Raw genomic sequence first — 18,741 nt, forward strand, 5'->3', positions numbered from 1 at the left:
TATACTCATACTAACTTATTAACTTGTTTATCATTAACAAGAAACGTAGAAGAACTACAATTCATACATGATATTGAACAAACCTTGTTATTCGGGATCTATTTTTTTGTTATTTAACTAGTATTATCTATAATTCACTTGAAGAACTTATTAAAACGAATTAATATTAAAGATACTTCTCATTACGGTATTGTCGTATTAGTTCAAAAGAACTACTGAAAATCTATGATTACTGAACAGTCGTTTTGTTTTCAAGTGCATATTACACTCTTTGAAAAAAGAGTATATATCTGTAATCTCATGCATAATTGGACATGTTTGATTCATAAATTACTTTAAGTCACTTACTGAACACCAGTTATTATATGTTGACAACGTCAATCAGTTTACATTGTATCGTGATAATGTTCTCTACTATCGATGATAATAGAGTAATACAATAAACTGTTACACATACTTTAGTTAACATTACCTTTATTTCTTATGTCGTCATCTTGAATTAATTTAGGACTATTTCTAGTCGTCGATGGGCAGTAATCTCTTCTGGAGATTTCTGTTTCATTTCCTTCTTGTGTGAATTCACTTACTTCCATTTTTTTCTCTTGAGGTCTTCTTGACTGTTCCAAGCTTAATATATGATTTCCATTGAGTAACTCTTGTTGAGATGTATGATTTTTACTTTCATCTATGTAATAATTGTTAACATCATTGCTATGATTACTGATGTTTCTTGTATGACCGTTAGATGTTACCTCTATGTGTGGAATTGATTGTGATTTACCAATGGTTGAATAAATTCGACTAGTGGAAGATATTGTAGATGGTAAAGTAGCGAATGCGCCATTAGTCGGAGAATATTTTGATAAATTATTTTTTAATTCACTTATTTTATAACGAGCAAAGCTTTCTGAAACTGCTTCTTCAATAAAATTCTATAGATAAGATGAGAAACGTTTGAATAAAACTTTATGGTTAAATTATTGTTATTCACGAGATATTTATCAATCAGTATGAATGACCATGATATTTCATTAGTATTATGTATAGTTGTTGTAATGTTGTGCATTAAAATTGTTCTTCAGTGCATATTGCAGATAGATGATTTCGAATTCACAGGTGATCTAGCTCTGTTATCCCATACACAACAACAAATCCAGGTGAAGACAACCAGTGTAGCACCAGCCCCTGAATCTGTAGGCCTCAGCATACACAAAAGAAAAAGCAAGATCCTCAAATACACCACAGAGATCACCAACCAAATAACACATGATGCAAGAGGTGAAAACTTTCAACAGCAGCATCATTGATAAACGAGGAGGATATGATGCAGGTGTAAAGGCGCGGATTGGCAAAGAAAGGGCCACATTCCTACAGTTGAAGAACATATGGAACTTGAAACAACTGTCAATCAGTAGCAAAGTTAGAATCTTCCATAAGAATGTCAAGACAGTTCTACTGTACGGAGCTGAAACGTGGAGAACCATTACAAACATCATCAAAAAGGTGAAAAGTATTGATAAACAATTAAGAACGCAAGATAGTAACTTTACGTTAGCCGAATACCATCAGCAATAGACTATTGTGGGAGAGAGCAAACCAGCCCACAGTTGAAGAAGAAATCAAGAAGAAACACTAGAGGTGGACAGGACATACATTACCGAATACTCATCAGAAAATGACTGTTAACTATACAACTTATCACTTTGAAAACTCTACTCCTCTTCAGATTTTGTTTAGATTGAGTTTTCTGTTAATTACTTTACTTACACACTTACTTACGCCTGCTACCCCACGTGTGAGCCAAGGCCTTCGACTGGGATTCTCAAACCAACTCTGTTCAAGGCTCTACTTTCCAGTTGTTTCCAATAGATATTCATTCTCTTGATGTCTACCTCCAGTTATCAGAGCAGTGTGTTCTTTGGTCTGCCTCTTTTCCTCTTGCATCGATGATTCTGAGTCAAGGCTTGGCTCGTGGTGATTTCCGTAATGTATGTCCTATCCACCTCTAGCGTCTTTCCCTAACCTCCTCTTCATCTGAAATCTTGTTTGTTCTAAGCCACAGTCGATGGTCTCTGACGGTGTCTGGTCAACGGAAATTGAGTATCTTGAGTAGACAACTGTTTACAAATGCCTGTACCTTTTCGATGGTGGTTGTAGTCCAGTGCGCAATTACGATCCTGCACGCGGGACTTGAAGCCAGGACCTTCAGTCTTGCGCGTGAACGCTTAACCTCTAGACCACTGAGCCGGCATCCGACAGTGCTCATGTCTAACTTCGATCGTTTCATGATTATGCACAACCCTTCATCAATTGACTGAGGTAGATAACTGACTCCACTCGACACGGATCGGATTCCACTGGTCATGGCTTTTCACTTTTCTGTTGACTGATAGGTGTTTTCAGTTCTATATGTCCTTCAATATTAGGAATCTTGTCCCTGCTTTGCCAATCCGTGCCTTTACACCTGCATCATATCCTCCTCGTTTATCAATGATGCTTCTCAGGTACATAAAACTTTCCATCTCTTCCAGAATTTCTCCATCAAGTGTGATATGGTTGGTGCTCTCTGTGTTGTGTTTGAGGGTCTTGTTTTTTCCCTTGTGTATGCTGAGGCCTACAGATTCAGGGGCTGGTGCTACACTGGTTGTCTTCACCTGGATTTGTTGTTGTGTATGGGATAACAGAGCTAGGTCATCTACGAAATCCAAACTTTCTGTCCAACGTATTCCGTGCTTCCACTAAGATGTTGAGGTCTTCATAACGTAGTCGACCATCGGATGAAAGAGAAAATTGGGGGTTAGCAGCCTTGTCTAATACCAGTCCTCACTTGGAATGCATCTGACAGCTGTTCTACACGCATAACATTGCAGTGAAATCTGTTGTATGAATTCCGTACGGTGTTGACGATCTTTTCAGGTACAACATAGTGTCGAAGAAAGCTCCATGTTGTCTTTCTATCCACGTTGTCAAATTCTTTCTTATAGTCAAAGAACTTAATGCTTGTGACGGGTATTATCATGTTTAATTGTTTGTTACAGGTACACACACATTTTATTAAGATACACCCATTGATTTTAAACACCGGTTACAGTGCGACGAATAAAGTCTATAATGAACGGAAGGTTGACATTCATGTATTATATATATAATCTTAAGGGATGCATTATACTGACAAATTTTTTAATTCAAACGAAATCACTTAAGTCGTGACAACTTGATTCACAGTTCAAAACCAATGTTGTCCATTTCCAATCACAAAATCACCAAGATCCGAGATTAGCATAAAACAACTGACAAGATTTCAACAACCACAGTAGGACAAGTGAAAAATAACTGGGGGGGGGTGGTGATGAAATTTTATCATTGTTTTAAGAAATATAAAGCAATTAGTCCGTTTTATAAATTTCGAATACCGTCGTAATATTTGCTTATTATCCAGAGTGATCAGGCTTCAAATTGTTTTCACAATTTTATTATTATTGTTATTATTATCATCCTTGTCTACTCTTACCCCCCATTTCCGGTCTAGTTAACCTTTTATTCTTCAGATATAAATGTTCTTAACAAGTATATTATGTGTGATCAGATTGTTCGAAATGTATCGCGCTAATATATTACATAGTTCTGATAATCTTCGTCTTCTTATTACACTATCGAAATTTATCCTTATGTTAATTCCTATCATACAAAGAAAATTCATGAATAATTTATTCAGTGATTTCAATCAAGTCACATCCCTTTCTGAAGAACATGTTTATTTACGATGGACATATAAATGGATTTATTTTATGTGTTCTTGCTTGTAAACTAAGAAATCAATCTACAGATGGCAGTCAATCCAATTATTTCAATTTTATAAATGTTTTCATTGTTTCAACATATTTCGTGACGGTTTTAAAAACACAATATGTATGTGCGTTTACTGATGTCCAGTACCCTTCACTTCAAATTTCGACATGTTATCCTGTGTTTTATTGAGTCCTGATAACCAATGCTTTGTGCAATGGGTATGCATTTTTTCTAAGGATCTGTAATTTTCGATCATTCATGTTTACGACTGAAATCTATCCATCTCTGTTGACACACTTGCATTCAAACCCATACAAATGTTTGATGAGTGGTCATGACCAGTACAGTTCAACGGAATCGGACCTGAAACAGTTACTCGCATACCAATCACATTGGATTATTATCATAATAATCCATTAATCGGCTAAAGATAGAAATCTGGATCGCTGAATTCTAACTCAGCAGGCTTACAACGAATTCAGAAAGTTCACTGTTTCTTGGTGACATCATGGATACACGCTTTTGAAAAGTCAGATATTAATGTAAAGCAGTAGTTAAGTGACTGCTATATTCCCCCTATTATCCACTTTATATCAGTTTCTAGTGATAGTCAATTCCAACCTAAACTAATCCTTACAAACCCCTCAACCAAGCAATTTATAAATTAACTTAATTAAATTACTAATACGGACTAAATAGAAAAAAGGATACTTCAAAAAAATAGTTCCAAAGTAGGACTTCATCCTACTTCTCTTTGTGTTTGTTATTCATTTGTCATTGTTGTTTGTAGGGACCTTATTGTTTATAGTGTATCATAGTAGTCGTATTTTTTGTATTTGTCAATTTGCAGTTGAAAGCTTTTCACCATATTTTACGACTTTTATATTTTATCCTCTAGGGAACTTATATCACATACCCATTTTTGAATACATTCCGACTGTGTTCACCAGCATGCTTCAATATTCGCTGAGCGTTTATTGTGTACCTTGTGATTGGATTTGTAAAGTATATTTCATTTGTTATTTAGTAATAACATACCGATTTTGTCCAGGTTTTAAATTATCGATGAAAATCCTTTGGAAATGAAATGCATTTGTCTAGTGAACTAAAGGTTTATCCAATTTTGTCTTGATAGAATAAATTAAATTAAATGATGAAAACTAATGCCGTGATCAAATGATTACAGTAGAAAATTACGTCTGTTACCAGTTCAGTGAATCAGATATTTGGGAGGGACTATAATTTATGGACGAACCAATCATTTTTAAGATAGCAGAACTAATTCACTCATTTGGTTAAATATCATTTTGACATTATAGCTGATGTCGGTTCGTGATGAAAACATCAAATCTAATTCTTAACCCTAACGCTCAACTGTTAATCCTAATTCTTCAAACTAGTCTATAATCCCCATTTAATCCTAGTAGGTAGGTGGAAATCCCAAGGTCATTTTACCGTTGCTCAAGGGTCATCCATAAATTATAGTCTCACCGACATCTTAATAAGTGTTGAATAAAGAATAACTCTTACAAAGGGAGATTTGGCGATATTGAGGAGTTTGACGTTTAAATCATGATTTGAATTTTATTTGACAACTAATGAAAACCAAGAAAGATACTGGTTATTTCGTTTTAGAGTGAAACTCGAGAGAAGTTTGCACTAGCGACCCCACAGGTGCTTCTTACATATCACTGGTTGTCTGACTGAAGCGAGTTCATGATATAAAGTGCCAGGTGAGAAGATATAAAATTCAGATTTATTTAAAACAGGATGTGATAAAAACAATCGGTAGCCTGACAGATGGTGAAATAATATTCAAAAAGAAAACTTAATTACACAATAAAGCGAAAAGCTGCCAACTCCAAAACCAAAACTATATAAGACGAACTGTTAACACGACACATTAACAACGAAAACAACTTGAACAATAATTATATGTTGATTCGAAAACGGGGGACAGTATAGTGTGGAATGTGACTTTTTCTACTTCGTAATAGCTATTTACTACATAGCATTCTATCTCATCTTTTTAAGTGAGCTAATTTTACTGTATTCACGTAATGCCACAATTTACTTCGGTTATGTTATTTGCGTTAAATTCGTAAGTAAGAATAAAAATTTGATATGCGCATTGTGACCTTGAAAAGACTTTCTTGATCGTGATTGGTTCAGCAGTATATTTATGACTTACCATTTATTTCCCCACTATTGCTGCTATCTTGACGTGGTGGTCAGGCTTGTCTATCGTGATGAACCAATCGAGCTATACTGGTTGTAACAACCGTTCCTCAAGGTCCTACCATGCCAGACAGGTCGGTTGGAGAGTGGTAAGACTAAAAGCAGCAAACCCAAGGTCCGACGGCGAAGTCGTACTGCTGGATGTGCAGAGGTGTGACGGCAGTAAGGTGCTTCCTTTAGGCAACCAACATAACAGCAATGCTGCCTTCCCACAAAGAGGTGTGGGGTTAGAAAATATCGACCCTAAAAATGTACACCCCATCTTATCCTACAGGTTCCCCTCTCTGGCGGTAAGGTCCCAACAAGTACGGAGCCAACACGAAAACTAATCACAAAAAGGTCGTGTGTGACCGACCTCAAGAAGTTGTCCCTTGGGCACTGAGGTCACACTCTCAGGTCACTAAGATCACGCCTAACCCGATTGCCTTTTCAGGTACCTCGAGAAGATTCCTATGCATGGTGTGGGATACCGGGAAGTGGTAACCCCTCTTAACTATAACAGCACTCAAGATCATGTATTCATAATTAATTTCCTTCTTCAATTCTTATTATTCCTCCTACCTCGACTTTCACCTCTAAACTTCGTCTTTCGGCTTCCTCCTCAAGTGTCACCATGGCCAACGATCCTAGTGCGCGAAACACTGTCCCAGGTATACTGAAACCTCACTTCATACTACACATTGAGGCCTTTAACGTACGTATCTGATGTCGAATAGGCCAGCAGACCTCCTTGGCTAGTGACCTAGAATCTCGTCCCATTGATGTATTCTGTGTCTCCGAAACACACACAGGATCCTAGTGTGGTCATTCACTTGGCCTCACCTCGCCAAAATGGAGAGCCGACGTGACACATTTTCCGTTTATTTGGCTACTCGATGGCTAGTTCTTGTGGGCTGGCAGGTTTTAGGCATAGGACTAAGTACGAGGGCAGAACAAGCACCACTAGGATGGATTCCTGTTAAAAGTCGCCTATGTGCTTTCCGGGTTAACAGTTCCGTAAGAACTCGGAAGGATAGGGACACACGTCGTTGCCTTTTTGTCGTTTCTGTCTACGCTCCCACTGGCTGCGGTCTGAATGAAGTAGAAGATGAATTCAACAGAAAGCTTTATGAACCTCTTCAAAAAACTAAACGCTCAGACATAATACTCGTAGCAGGTGACTTTATTGCCCGATTAGGTAGCTTTAACCAAAAAGAAAGACATTTAGGAGCGTATCTTGGTATTTCGGTTCAGCAAACAGATAATGGTGACGGTCTTTTTCAACTGTGCTCAGACAATCGTTTATTTCTAGCAAATACTAATTTTAAGCATAAGGAGAGACATCGTCTAACATGGTGACCTCCTGCACCAAACCAACGATGGACTCAAATAGACCATAATAACATCAGTCATCGTTAGAGAGGCCCGATAGAAGACTGTCGCTTGTTCTAGAATACCTGTTTTGACTCTGATCATATTTTAATACAAGCACGTATTTGCTTGCACCTCACTGGAAACAGAAAAACCACATTAAGAAGACCCATTAGAATTGAACTGAGTGAGGAGAAAGCCAAAAGTAGGATCCAGGAACAACTGAGGTCACAATTAGATGGTTCTGAAGACGAGGCTGACCCAGATGTTGCTTGGAATGTTGTACAAACAGCTGTAGAAACAGCAGTGACATCTATTGCTGATTTAAACCAAAGGGTTACGAAAAACCAATGGATTTCTCCTAAATTTATTGAATTGATGGACTATCGTAATCTCATACCATCAGGCTCTAAACACGATGAAGAACGAAATTAAGTCAGGTCCAGGTTAACCAAAAGTCTACGGAGCAATCGTCAGCAGTAGTGAGCAACGAAAGTGAAATAGATGGTGAAGGCAGTGACTGTAGGTAACACCAGACAGCTTTTCAGACAAATAAAAGAAACAGGAATTCGGAAGTCAAGTGTAGGCGAGGTGATCTCAGAAAAAGACAACACTCTTATATGCTCTCAACCCAGATGCTTAGATCGATGGACAGAACACTTTAAGGAGCAGTTTATCTGGCCTTCAGCTACTCTACAACTACCCACCATTCCCAAACAGCCTGAATGGAACATTGATGTATGTCTCCCGACTCTAGCTGAAGTTCAGAAGGCTATAGCTAATCCGAAACGAGGACGATCAGTGGGTCCTGATGGTTTGGCTCCCGTAGTCTTCAAGTATGGTGGTCCAATTTTAGCGATTAGGTTGACTAATATTTTAGCTAAAATCTGGAAGTTGGATATCATCCCATCTGACTGGTCTCAATCACTGATTTTTCCAATATATAAGAAAGGGTTAAAATCATCCTATGATGACCATAGAGGGATTAGTTTGACTAAAATAGCGTCTAAAATACTAGCCTCGATAACTATCAGACGCCTAACTAACACTTGTGAACTCTAAACACGAGGAAATCAGACTGGCTTCAGACCTGGTCGTGGCTGTATCGATCACACATTCACTATTCATCAGGTTTTAGAACACAGGCATACTTATCGGCGTCCGACAATGATAGTTTTTCTTGACTTGAAAGCAGCATTTGACTCTGTAAACTGAGAGGCTGTGTGGCAGTGTCTGTCATTGAAAGGTGTACCTCAGAAGTACGTAAACCTTGTGAGGGCTCTTTACTCGAATACTACCAGTCGAGTGAGAGCTTATGGCGAACTGTCATGTGGTTTGACAACCTCAAGTGGTGTCCAACAAGGCTGTCCACTATCTACATTCTTGTTTAATTTCATCATAGACCTACTGCTGGGAATAACTCTTTGGTCGACTGAATTTTCTGGCATTGGTCTCCTACGAGGAGGTCCACTTATGGACGTAGAATACGCAGATGACATAGTCATGTTTGGTGAAGATGCTGGCGAAACACAGTCTTTTGATAGCACTGATTAAAAAGGCTTGGATGTTTGCGATGCGTTTTTCTCCTTCTAAATCCAAGTTGTTACTCCACGACTGGCCTGCCTCAACACCTGAACTAAGGATAGGAAGTGAAGTAGTCGAACGCGTCAACAACTTCACTTACCTTGGAAGTCTGGTCAGCCCTAATGAATTGGTGTCTGACGAAATCTCTGCGCGGATTCAGAAAGCTCGTTCGACTTTTGCCAAAATACGTCACCTTTGGTGAATGCGAGATATCTATCTATCAATTAAGGTACGAGTATACTGCGCGGTTGTTCGTTCTGTTCTACTTTACGGCTGTGAAACGTGGCCATTAAGGGTAGAAGATATTTTTGGGCTACTAGTATTTGACCACTGATGTCTTAGAAATATTGTTCGCATCTGCTGGGATCACTGGGTAAGTAATAGTGAGGTTGGACGTAAGGTATTAGGAAATGACGGTAAATCAGTGGATGAGGTCATGAATCTTCATCGACTGAGATGGTTGGACCACGTGTTACGTATTCCTGAACACCGATTACCACGACGCGCTATGCTGACTAATGTTGGAGATGGTTGGGGGTGGCCAAACCAAAACGTAGCATCAGTGTTTGAAGTTAATAACTGTTGGTCTGAGCCACGTTAGTTGATGCAGACTACTTGGTTGGGGTCCGCGTGACTATCGTAACCAATGGTTGAAGACTCTAAGTGACATGGCTCAGAATCGATCACAGTGGCGTATGTGTATACACTCTTTGTCTTCCCTCAAACTGTGAGATTAAAATTGCTTTATATTTTTCTTTCTACCAACTAATTCTTTCTTCCTGTACTATATCCTTATATGCAATCATTTTGTATATATAATCACCATTGAAGTAACTACTTCTATGAATTTGGTGTTCATCTTGTTGTGCCAATGAGATGTACCAACTTGGACCGATGCATATATGTGTCTGGTCCTATGTTGTAGCCGACTGACTGAATATTATTATTTCGTTATGTTTATTGTTGGTTAGTAAGTTGACATTTAAATTGTTCTATCAATACAGGTAACATACTTCTTAAACTTATCCTAACAGAAGTCTTAGTTCTGTTTTTTAAAAGACGCACTAAATAAACAATAATTTCAATTAAATAATCCTTACTTTCATTATGAGGAAAAATGCATTATCCATCTTTTCAATTGAATAACTGTCTATATAGTCATTTCTCGTCCATGAAGAATTGGAATGTTTACTGATTTCAGAAATATATTCACTTTTATCCTGTTCCACTGAAGTTTTTTTTATATTGGAATTAGAGAGTATAGAAGATGGAGTGAAACGTTTTCCTCTAGGTGGTATACGTGGACCTGCAAAAAAAGATAGGCATTCAAGATCGTCTTTCATGAATGTCTGAACTGTTCAAGATAAATGGCTGTTGATCAATGTTGTAAAGATGTCTTAATTTTTTTTTTGAATAATCTCAAATACAATTTGGGATAATAAGAATTTATTAGGGATTTAATCTGTAGAACTGAGAGTTTTTTATTTAATGCATATCTTTAACATTAAATATAGTTATTAGTATTATCACAGTCAAATATTTCAGTGCTTAATTTCGGAAAATACTACAGTATTCTAAAGGTTTCAGTGAGATATTACAAAATGCAGAGTATAATTTACGTAGATGTCAAATATAATTCTTATACCTTGTAAAACTTATAAAAAACGACTAATGAATAAATGAAACATTGACTTTCTGTTCTGAACTCACCATTTCCTAATTTAACATCTGAAGAGACAACGGATAAACATCGTTCACCGGATTCCTGTAAAATATGAAATACAGAAGATATGAGTAGGTTTAAATGAAAGTAACCTAATTGTTCATCCTAGATCATGTGAATTGTTTATTATCATACATATATAAATCTTAGAATCTGAGTCTACTATGACCACCTTCTTTCTCTTTTGGTTAAATCATAGACAGTACAAAACCGAAATTTATTCAACCCAATCTTAATCCGTATATGCGAAAATCATATTTAAAATAATCGTAGCAACAAAATTTCAAATATCTTTAACGTTTCACCCGACGAAATTTCCCGAACTTCTTTAGAGATATTGAAATCGGTATAATTGAAATATTTGAGATCGTTTAAAATATAATTTTTATACATAATGTCTTCAGTATAATTGGCACCCAAGTTTTTCCAAGCTGGTCGTCCTAATTTTGACGAACATTCAAATAAACTAGTCCCAATTACTTTACTTCATTCCAAGAATATGGTCACATTAAATGAGTGAGTTGATAATTTCACTTGAAATTCTTGGTGTTCACGCTACAGCATTTTCTGAGAAATCACAGTTTTCTTGTTGGTAATAATGTAATGATAGTATTATTATCAAAAAAATCGATTGAGAAATAAGCAATCAATATGATTGATATCGTATTCGTGAATTAAATAAGACAATTAGGCCTTAATTCAAATATATTGGTTGTTTGAATCAGGATATTCAGGACATCAATTGATTAACCTCCTTCGATATGTGGGTGCGAATCGCCTCAATAGTGCCATTAAATCACAAGCGTTATAAGAAGAGATGAATGGTAGCTAGCAGTGGAACTCAGAATAGGTGTTTCATCCTACTTTAAACTCATCCCCTGTATTTACTTGCATCCTAGAGTTGTAGTCCACTCCGGGACTATATATATATATATATGAAATACACATGTTCACGTGTATATTATACCTTATGAGATTGATGGCCGTTTTTGTCAATAATCGGTCCATTTTCATCAACATTATCTTTTCTTCCGGGTACAGTGAATTCTAATTCCGTCTGTAGTCTCTCTATATGAACGAAAAGAATTGAACATCAGTATTTCAGTAGACGTGATATTATTGATCGTAAATTTTGAAATAAGTATCTATAAATACGATTAATTTCTTAAATCAATGTTGGATTAAAGGATTCAATTGTAAATCTTTTTAAAAGAAGCAAAGTCATTATTAACTTACTTTTTTAGTAAAAATATATCCAAAAAAGAAGACAATCATTAAAATAATGGATATGGACAGATATTTCTTTTATAAGATGTAATAATGCACGCTGTCTTCTATAGAAACTTAAGAGGAAATATCACCAATTTATGAGTATTCGAACACTTAACTAATCGACTAAACCATACAATTATATCATAAAAGTAACTTTATTTGCTATTAATGTGAGGCGTTTGTGATGAATGTTGGAATTTGAAGTTATTTATTTTTAATCAAAAACTAACTTTATTTAGACAATTATTGAAATCTAAGAAAAACTAGCCAGCCATTTCATCCCACTATATATTCATGAATGTACACTATTAAAGAGTCTCATAATAGCCGTTTTGTATTCTTCATTTTTTACTGGTTGTCTAACTAACGTCGGTCAGTAATATGAACTATGTAATTAAGTTATTTGGTGTATTTTTCGCTTAGTTTTGAATTTCAATACATTTTAAGGCGAATCGGTGATTTTAATCACAGTAGTTACAGTAAGTTAATGTACACAATTTCAATATTTCTCAACAGAGAACCAATGACATCTTTAAGAACGTGTGATAACATCGATAAAACTTAACGATCAACTCACATTTTCTCTTAAAGGATATTAGACTTGATCTATGGAATTATTTTTGAACAATTTAAAACGTTTCTTATCTTCTGTGATACAAGAGGTGTACTATTCAACATTATTCTAAAACTCAATTTTAAATATGTGAATGGACTTGAGTAGTTCATATTGTTGATATTGAAGACTGTATTAAATCAGCGGATACTGACATGCGTTTATTCGTAGTGAATTGAATTGATATTACTTTTAAGTAGCATGTCTCGAAATAGTTGGAGTGTAGTTAACAATGAACTTCAGGATCCGTGTCCCAGATGCAATGTACAAAGACAAAGCGTATTATTAACTGTACAATGCTGAGCGAAGTAGAGTGTTAAGTTCAAACAACCAGCATCTGCAGTGATGTTGAAGGATATAGAAAACATCAGTTCTAAGAGCATTCCACATCATCGCACCCACAGATTTTTGTAGCTGACTGAAATTCCTTTAAAGCGTGGAGCTAACATATAAAAACTCGTAATAAGGCTGTGTGTGACCTGCTTCAAGTAGTTATCCTTCAGGGAACTGTAGTCACATCCCCCCAGGTGATCAAGGCCACCTCTAAGATAGTTTCACTTTCACTTACCTTAAAAAGAAGTATCCTTCCGAAACATCAGCTACCGAGAAGCGACAATCGCCTTTATACCTCTAAGACCACTCGAGATCACTACATATACACTTTATTTCAGTTTAAGTGATATTCACTAAAACAATGTGGGTATTTTTTAAATTCATCAGTGACTTTATGTTTTATTCTAATAAGCGAAAAACATTATTTTAAATTATTTTAGTAGATAGAACAACTTATTTACCTAAAACTTCCCCTACTATAAATTTAAGATTAAATGAGTCATCCTGGAATTCTGATTAGTCAACAAATAGACTATATTAATTGATTGAATAATTTCATTTATTCCAATATATATATATATATATATATATATATATATATATATATTTCCGGTAGTAGAATGCAATAATTCAGCATTACTAGGCAATATCATATAAAAGCAGTAAAAATTCATTTTTAAAAGACCATGGATCTCATTTAGTTTTCTGTTTTGCAAAAAAGGAATACAAGAAATAGATAAACAAACAAAATGAATAAGCTGACGGCGTTTGTTTAACTCAGCTAATCAACTTATTGATTTAAAAAGTGAATCATAACGTCAGGTAAAGTAACATGCTCACATTTAAAAAAATTTGGACTATGTTATAAGGCAATGTATTGTTCATCATTAGCTTTTCTTCGGAAATATTTATCTATTTTCATCACGAACTGACTTTAGTCAGAGAACCACTAAAAACTAGAGAGCACTAGACAGCTATTTCGTCCTAGTATAAAACACCTCAGCATTAGGCATCCCTAACTCCTCTCAAAGGGTCGGGTGCAAAACTTTCAGCTCTCGAGGCCAGCTCTATGGAGTCTCCTGGTTGGACGAAACTTCTGTCCTTACTTTCAGTGGTTGTCTAATTATGGTCAGCTCGTGTTACAAACTATAAAGTTCAACAGTTTACACAAACTCATTGCTCTGTTTATTTGGTTTTTATCTTTCATGTTTACTGAGATCCTTGGAATTCAACCATGTCGAGCGTGAGACATTTATTCACCACACACAATGAAAGAAGGATGTGCAATATCGTCAGTTGGTTGGTGTTGGACACCAACTCCGTGGGATGCAAGTTCAGCAATTTAGAGGTTGGGCGTTCGCATGCTAGAATGAAGGTCTTGTGTATGGTTCCAGGTGCGGGGTCGTAGATAGGCACTGGTGAGGACTTCTACACCTGGACGAAACGGCCGTCCAACTCTCCCAGGTTTTCATTGGTAATCTAGCCAAGATCAGTTGGTGATTTAAACCTTTAAAGTCATAGAGGCTCGCTTCAGTTTTGTGGGTTGCGAAATACATTCCTGTTCGGTTGGAAAAAACTTTGCATCTACCTACCAGTGAGATTTGATGATTGTGGAATTATCTCAAAAATGGAAAAAAATCGGAAATTCGAACCAATGGATTACAAATCAGTGGTCTAATTTGTTCTCTGAGAGACAATAAAGGTTCTGTATTCTCATTTTAATGACATTGTATGTACATACTGTTGATGATTCACATACCGAAACAAATTGACTTTCTAGCATCCTTTGATTATCGAATGTTTATTGAATTATATCAGCCTAAGAAGCAGACCATTTATAAAACATCGTAAAGTTATTTTTCATAACTGCTCGTATAAACCATAAATTACCTAGTTTTTCCAAGTTGATGAACATTTTCTCATTACCATGCTCCTGTCGATGTGATTATCTTGAGCAGCAACAGACAATTTAGCCAATGAATTAGTAAGCAGCTACCTCCGTATTTCAAAGATAACCGGACAAATTCATTAAACAGAGTCGTTTTATTCTTCTCATTCAATAGTCACCACGCTTCCAAACCTTCTACTACACATATCGAAAATTACAACGGTTTGGGCTATCAAATTCAGTCTTAGAATCAGAACTAACTTTTTGTACTTCTGTCTTTTGTTTAGCTCTTAAAGTCTTCACGATATTCCTACTCCTTTTATTTATTTCCGTATTTTTTTATTCAAATATTTTGACGATAAGTACCTTCTAGCAAGTGTACATTTAATGCATTTGTTTTTCGCGTACTCCAACTTCTTTTAACAGTTGTGGTCGAGTTAATGTATCGTAAGTATTTGCAAATAAATACTAAAGGAAGACCTTAGAAGGCTCTAGTTGAATACAATACTATGTGTTTATATGTTTTTTCCTTCAAAATTTATTATTCCGCTACTATATTCAGCAAAAGGTGCTGAAACTAGAAATCAAAAGTGAAAATAATTTTATCACTATAGAATGATTTTAAATTAAAAAGTTGAAAATATCAACCGCCTAATGAACATAGAACAACCTCATGTGAAACAAATGTTTAGTGCTTTTAACTAACCAGAGATTTTTTAAATCTTGTATCCAGTGCTGCTATTTTGATATATATATTTTTCCGTCTTTTTTACTTGACAAACATTGATTGATACAAAGCTTCATGATGTAATAAACATAAAGCAGGTCTGTTTTATTTCTGATATTTATGTTAGCTGTTTTTAATGTCAGTTCTTCAAAGTTCGCCACTGGTTAATTAAAAATCACACTAAGAAAATGGATAAAACTCGACACAGTTATAAAGGATCTCTTTGCGCAGTTATCAGGAACTTACGACGGTTGATTATTTGCTTCTAAAAATCCATCTACATGGTAAATCAAGTAATTATATGAAACAGTGTATTACTAGTTTCATGTTGTTCCTTATTGTCGAGTAGCTATGAACATAGTATGACTACAACAAGGAGATAGATGAAAAATTATATATAATCACTTGAAAGCTGTAATTACAACAAAAATAATACGAACAGACTATTACCTTTACAATTGTAGAACTCGGCATGTTTAATACCTCTGGGAGGATCAAGCGGTGGTAACAATAATCTGGGCTTTGAATCAGCACGTAAAATATTATTTGTCCATGGATCTTGCGATCTAGTTGTTAAATCATACGCCTCCACATCATAAACTAGTGGATTATTCAAAGTAGCATCACCATCACATGGCCATATTTCTATATTTAATGAAGATTTATTATGATTTTGGTAACATTTTAATAGGCGATCTGTGTTTTCAGAAAAATTTGGACTGTAGTCAAGTCTCGCCTTACTGGCTTTAGGTGATCTCATATCATCAAGTTTCCTTAACATGGACAAAGGACAGATATCAACTGTAGAATCAACTCCAAAGAAAGAAATGGCTGCTTTCCTTTCCGCATCTCTCAGCATACGACAATCTAAAGGAGTAAGAAACACAAGTTTTAAGTCATATATATGTTATGTACTTGATTACTAAAAATGTGTTGATATATTTGCTTCTGACGAATGACTTTTGATGACTCAGAAGCCTTTAGTACCACTTCTGATATCAATGTATCAACTGAAACAACCTTATAGTTTCATGCTATCTAGTAAAACCATTTAGCTTTTTTAAAGCAGTTACGTCATTAAACCAAGTCTCGTCGTAATGTGATGCATTATCTTGAATGTTAAACTGACATATAATTCCCACTTAAATATTTAAAACACAAAGTTCAGTGAAAGGGTCTCTTTTCAACAAATTCGTTATCAAGCCGTAAAATTATATATATATATATAAATTCTGGTAAAGTATTAGTTCCGTGGTGACGTATAAACAAGGAATAAACATGATGATGTTATAGGAAGATTATGATACTGGATTGCGTATTATGAATATTAACAATAAAAGACTGTGCCTATGCAAATAGAAAGCCTTGCAAAGTTAATAAGTCAGCAACGGATGATAATGTGAGGGACATTTTTACTACCATTGTTGTAAAAACAATTTATCATCACTAAAAGCAAATAGTAATCGGTAACAGACTAAAAATAACTGAAATTGTGGTTACTTCATTTAATGGCTCAAAGTTACGAGGTAAACGAATTGAGTTTATAGGTCACTCAAATTCCAAGATTAAACATAGGAGATAAAAAAATATTTGGAATAAGGGTTTGAGTAGAATAAAATGTAAAAGACTATTAAATTTTAATGCCCATAGTTAAGAAATAATTCTAACTAGAATGTATTTGAACATGATTCACTTCACTAAAGTAAATATTGATGAGATTTGGACACTTACGGCTAGTGATCTATCCGTTGTTTTGCTGATAAGTCTTCACATGAAATCAATATTAATAACTGGTCCTAATGTTAATAGGAATAATCAAAGTTGATTAAACTACTTCATACTGTCTTAAAAAACAGCAGGAAAGATAATATTCAAACAATAAATGTTCAAGCAATGGTCATTCGACTTTTCACTTAGGAATTCAATTTTGTTGTTGTTGACGAAACTGAATTATGACCATCGAGATCTAAATGCTTATTTTGTGAACCTTTAAATAATTATACTAGTGAACGTTTTCTGGATCAAATAATCCTCTAGACGAGAGAAATTCGAACGTGCAGTAAATCTGCGTACACTATGTACAAACGTTTACTAAAGTTTGGCAGCACGCGTTTTTGATGCGTTTAGATTTCAAAGAAACTTAGAAAAAAAGACGTAGTAGATTCACTCAGTTAACACATTTAAGAGGGAACATTTCGTCGACAGATTCACTTTTGCAAATAAAAGGATTCAATCAGACAGAAAATAGCTATATAATGAGGACCTAAGTCAAACAGATGGCAGAGGAAATTACTAGACCCAAAGTTATTACATTTATTTGACTTCCTATGTGAAAAACTCATGGACAAGGAGATATGCTAAGTTGACTGTTGAGTCTCAAAGTACCAGTAAAAATAATCATAAGAAAAAAGAACGGGTTTACTTTTACAAATTATTTTTAATGGGAAAATGGAAAAATATTTCAAAATACTCCCTACTTACCAAGCGTTTTCAGTTTTGGAAGGATGTAGGTGAGATAAAGCCTGTAATCGGAGTTTACACGCGAAACTGGATTCAGCCTGAGGTCCAAATCCCTAATATTTTCGTTGAAAGATAGAACTCGAAGTTCATTTATCTCTTCTATACAATTGTAATATAGGTTTAATACTTCCAAAGTTCTAATGTGTTCGATACCCTATTGTAGAAGTGACAAGTATATAAAATATTACTCTGATCGATTTCAATACATTTCTCGATAGATCCAAAATTTTTAACCTTGAGAAATGCAATAACGAAGTCCCAAGGCAGCTGATTTTTTCCTCATAATTTCCTTGTAGTATCAATGTTTTTATGTCCTCTATGAAAATAAGTGATTTAAAAATCACGCACCTAGATTTTCACCGGAAATTTTAACTTTCTCTTTTACCCAGTCTTCTGATATGGAAAGGCATTTACTCATGTTGTCACGTTGTCAAGATGTCGAATTAGTTCACATAAGTGGTCCTGAAGGCTATGTATCTCTGGTGTGTTTATGAAGTAAAACAACTACATGAAAGTCTTGAAATTTTTGTTTGTGAAACACTCCGTATCTCAAAAACTCATTTTATTCGAAAGTTACTATGAGTGAAAACGTCATTAATTATCCAAATTAAACACAGTCTGATTGAGGACTCCTAAAACTGAAGAGATTATATCGACCAAACTATCCTATTTACTGTAGTCTTTGTTGCTGCGGTGATTTATAT

The 18,741-nt window shown here is 35.3% G+C and overlaps 1 protein-coding gene across 1 annotated transcript in view; it reads right to left on the reverse strand.

The window, feature by feature from the left end:
• Smp_125930 (centrosomal protein of 72 kD (cep72 protein),putative) overlaps positions 1–18,455 on the reverse strand; it is a gene marked incomplete at both ends in the record, with an annotated part of 29,753 nt that extends 11,298 nt beyond the window's left edge. The window contains 8 exons of the mRNA XM_018791203.1: positions 473–932; positions 10,062–10,267; positions 10,672–10,726; positions 11,652–11,752; positions 15,968–16,384; positions 17,999–18,191; positions 18,226–18,353; positions 18,386–18,455. Coding sequence (XP_018645615.1) covers positions 473–932; positions 10,062–10,267; positions 10,672–10,726; positions 11,652–11,752; positions 15,968–16,384; positions 17,999–18,191; positions 18,226–18,353; positions 18,386–18,455 — 1,630 coding nt within the window. The remainder of the gene's footprint in view (positions 1–472; positions 933–10,061; positions 10,268–10,671; positions 10,727–11,651; positions 11,753–15,967; positions 16,385–17,998; positions 18,192–18,225; positions 18,354–18,385) is intronic.
• Positions 18,456–18,741: the final 286 nt, after the last annotated feature.

This window comes from Schistosoma mansoni (genome assembly GCF_000237925.1).
Source record: "Schistosoma mansoni, WGS project CABG00000000 data, chromosome 3 unplaced supercontig 0192, strain Puerto Rico, whole genome shotgun sequence".
NCBI classification, from domain to species: Eukaryota; Metazoa; Platyhelminthes; class Trematoda; order Strigeidida; family Schistosomatidae; genus Schistosoma; species Schistosoma mansoni.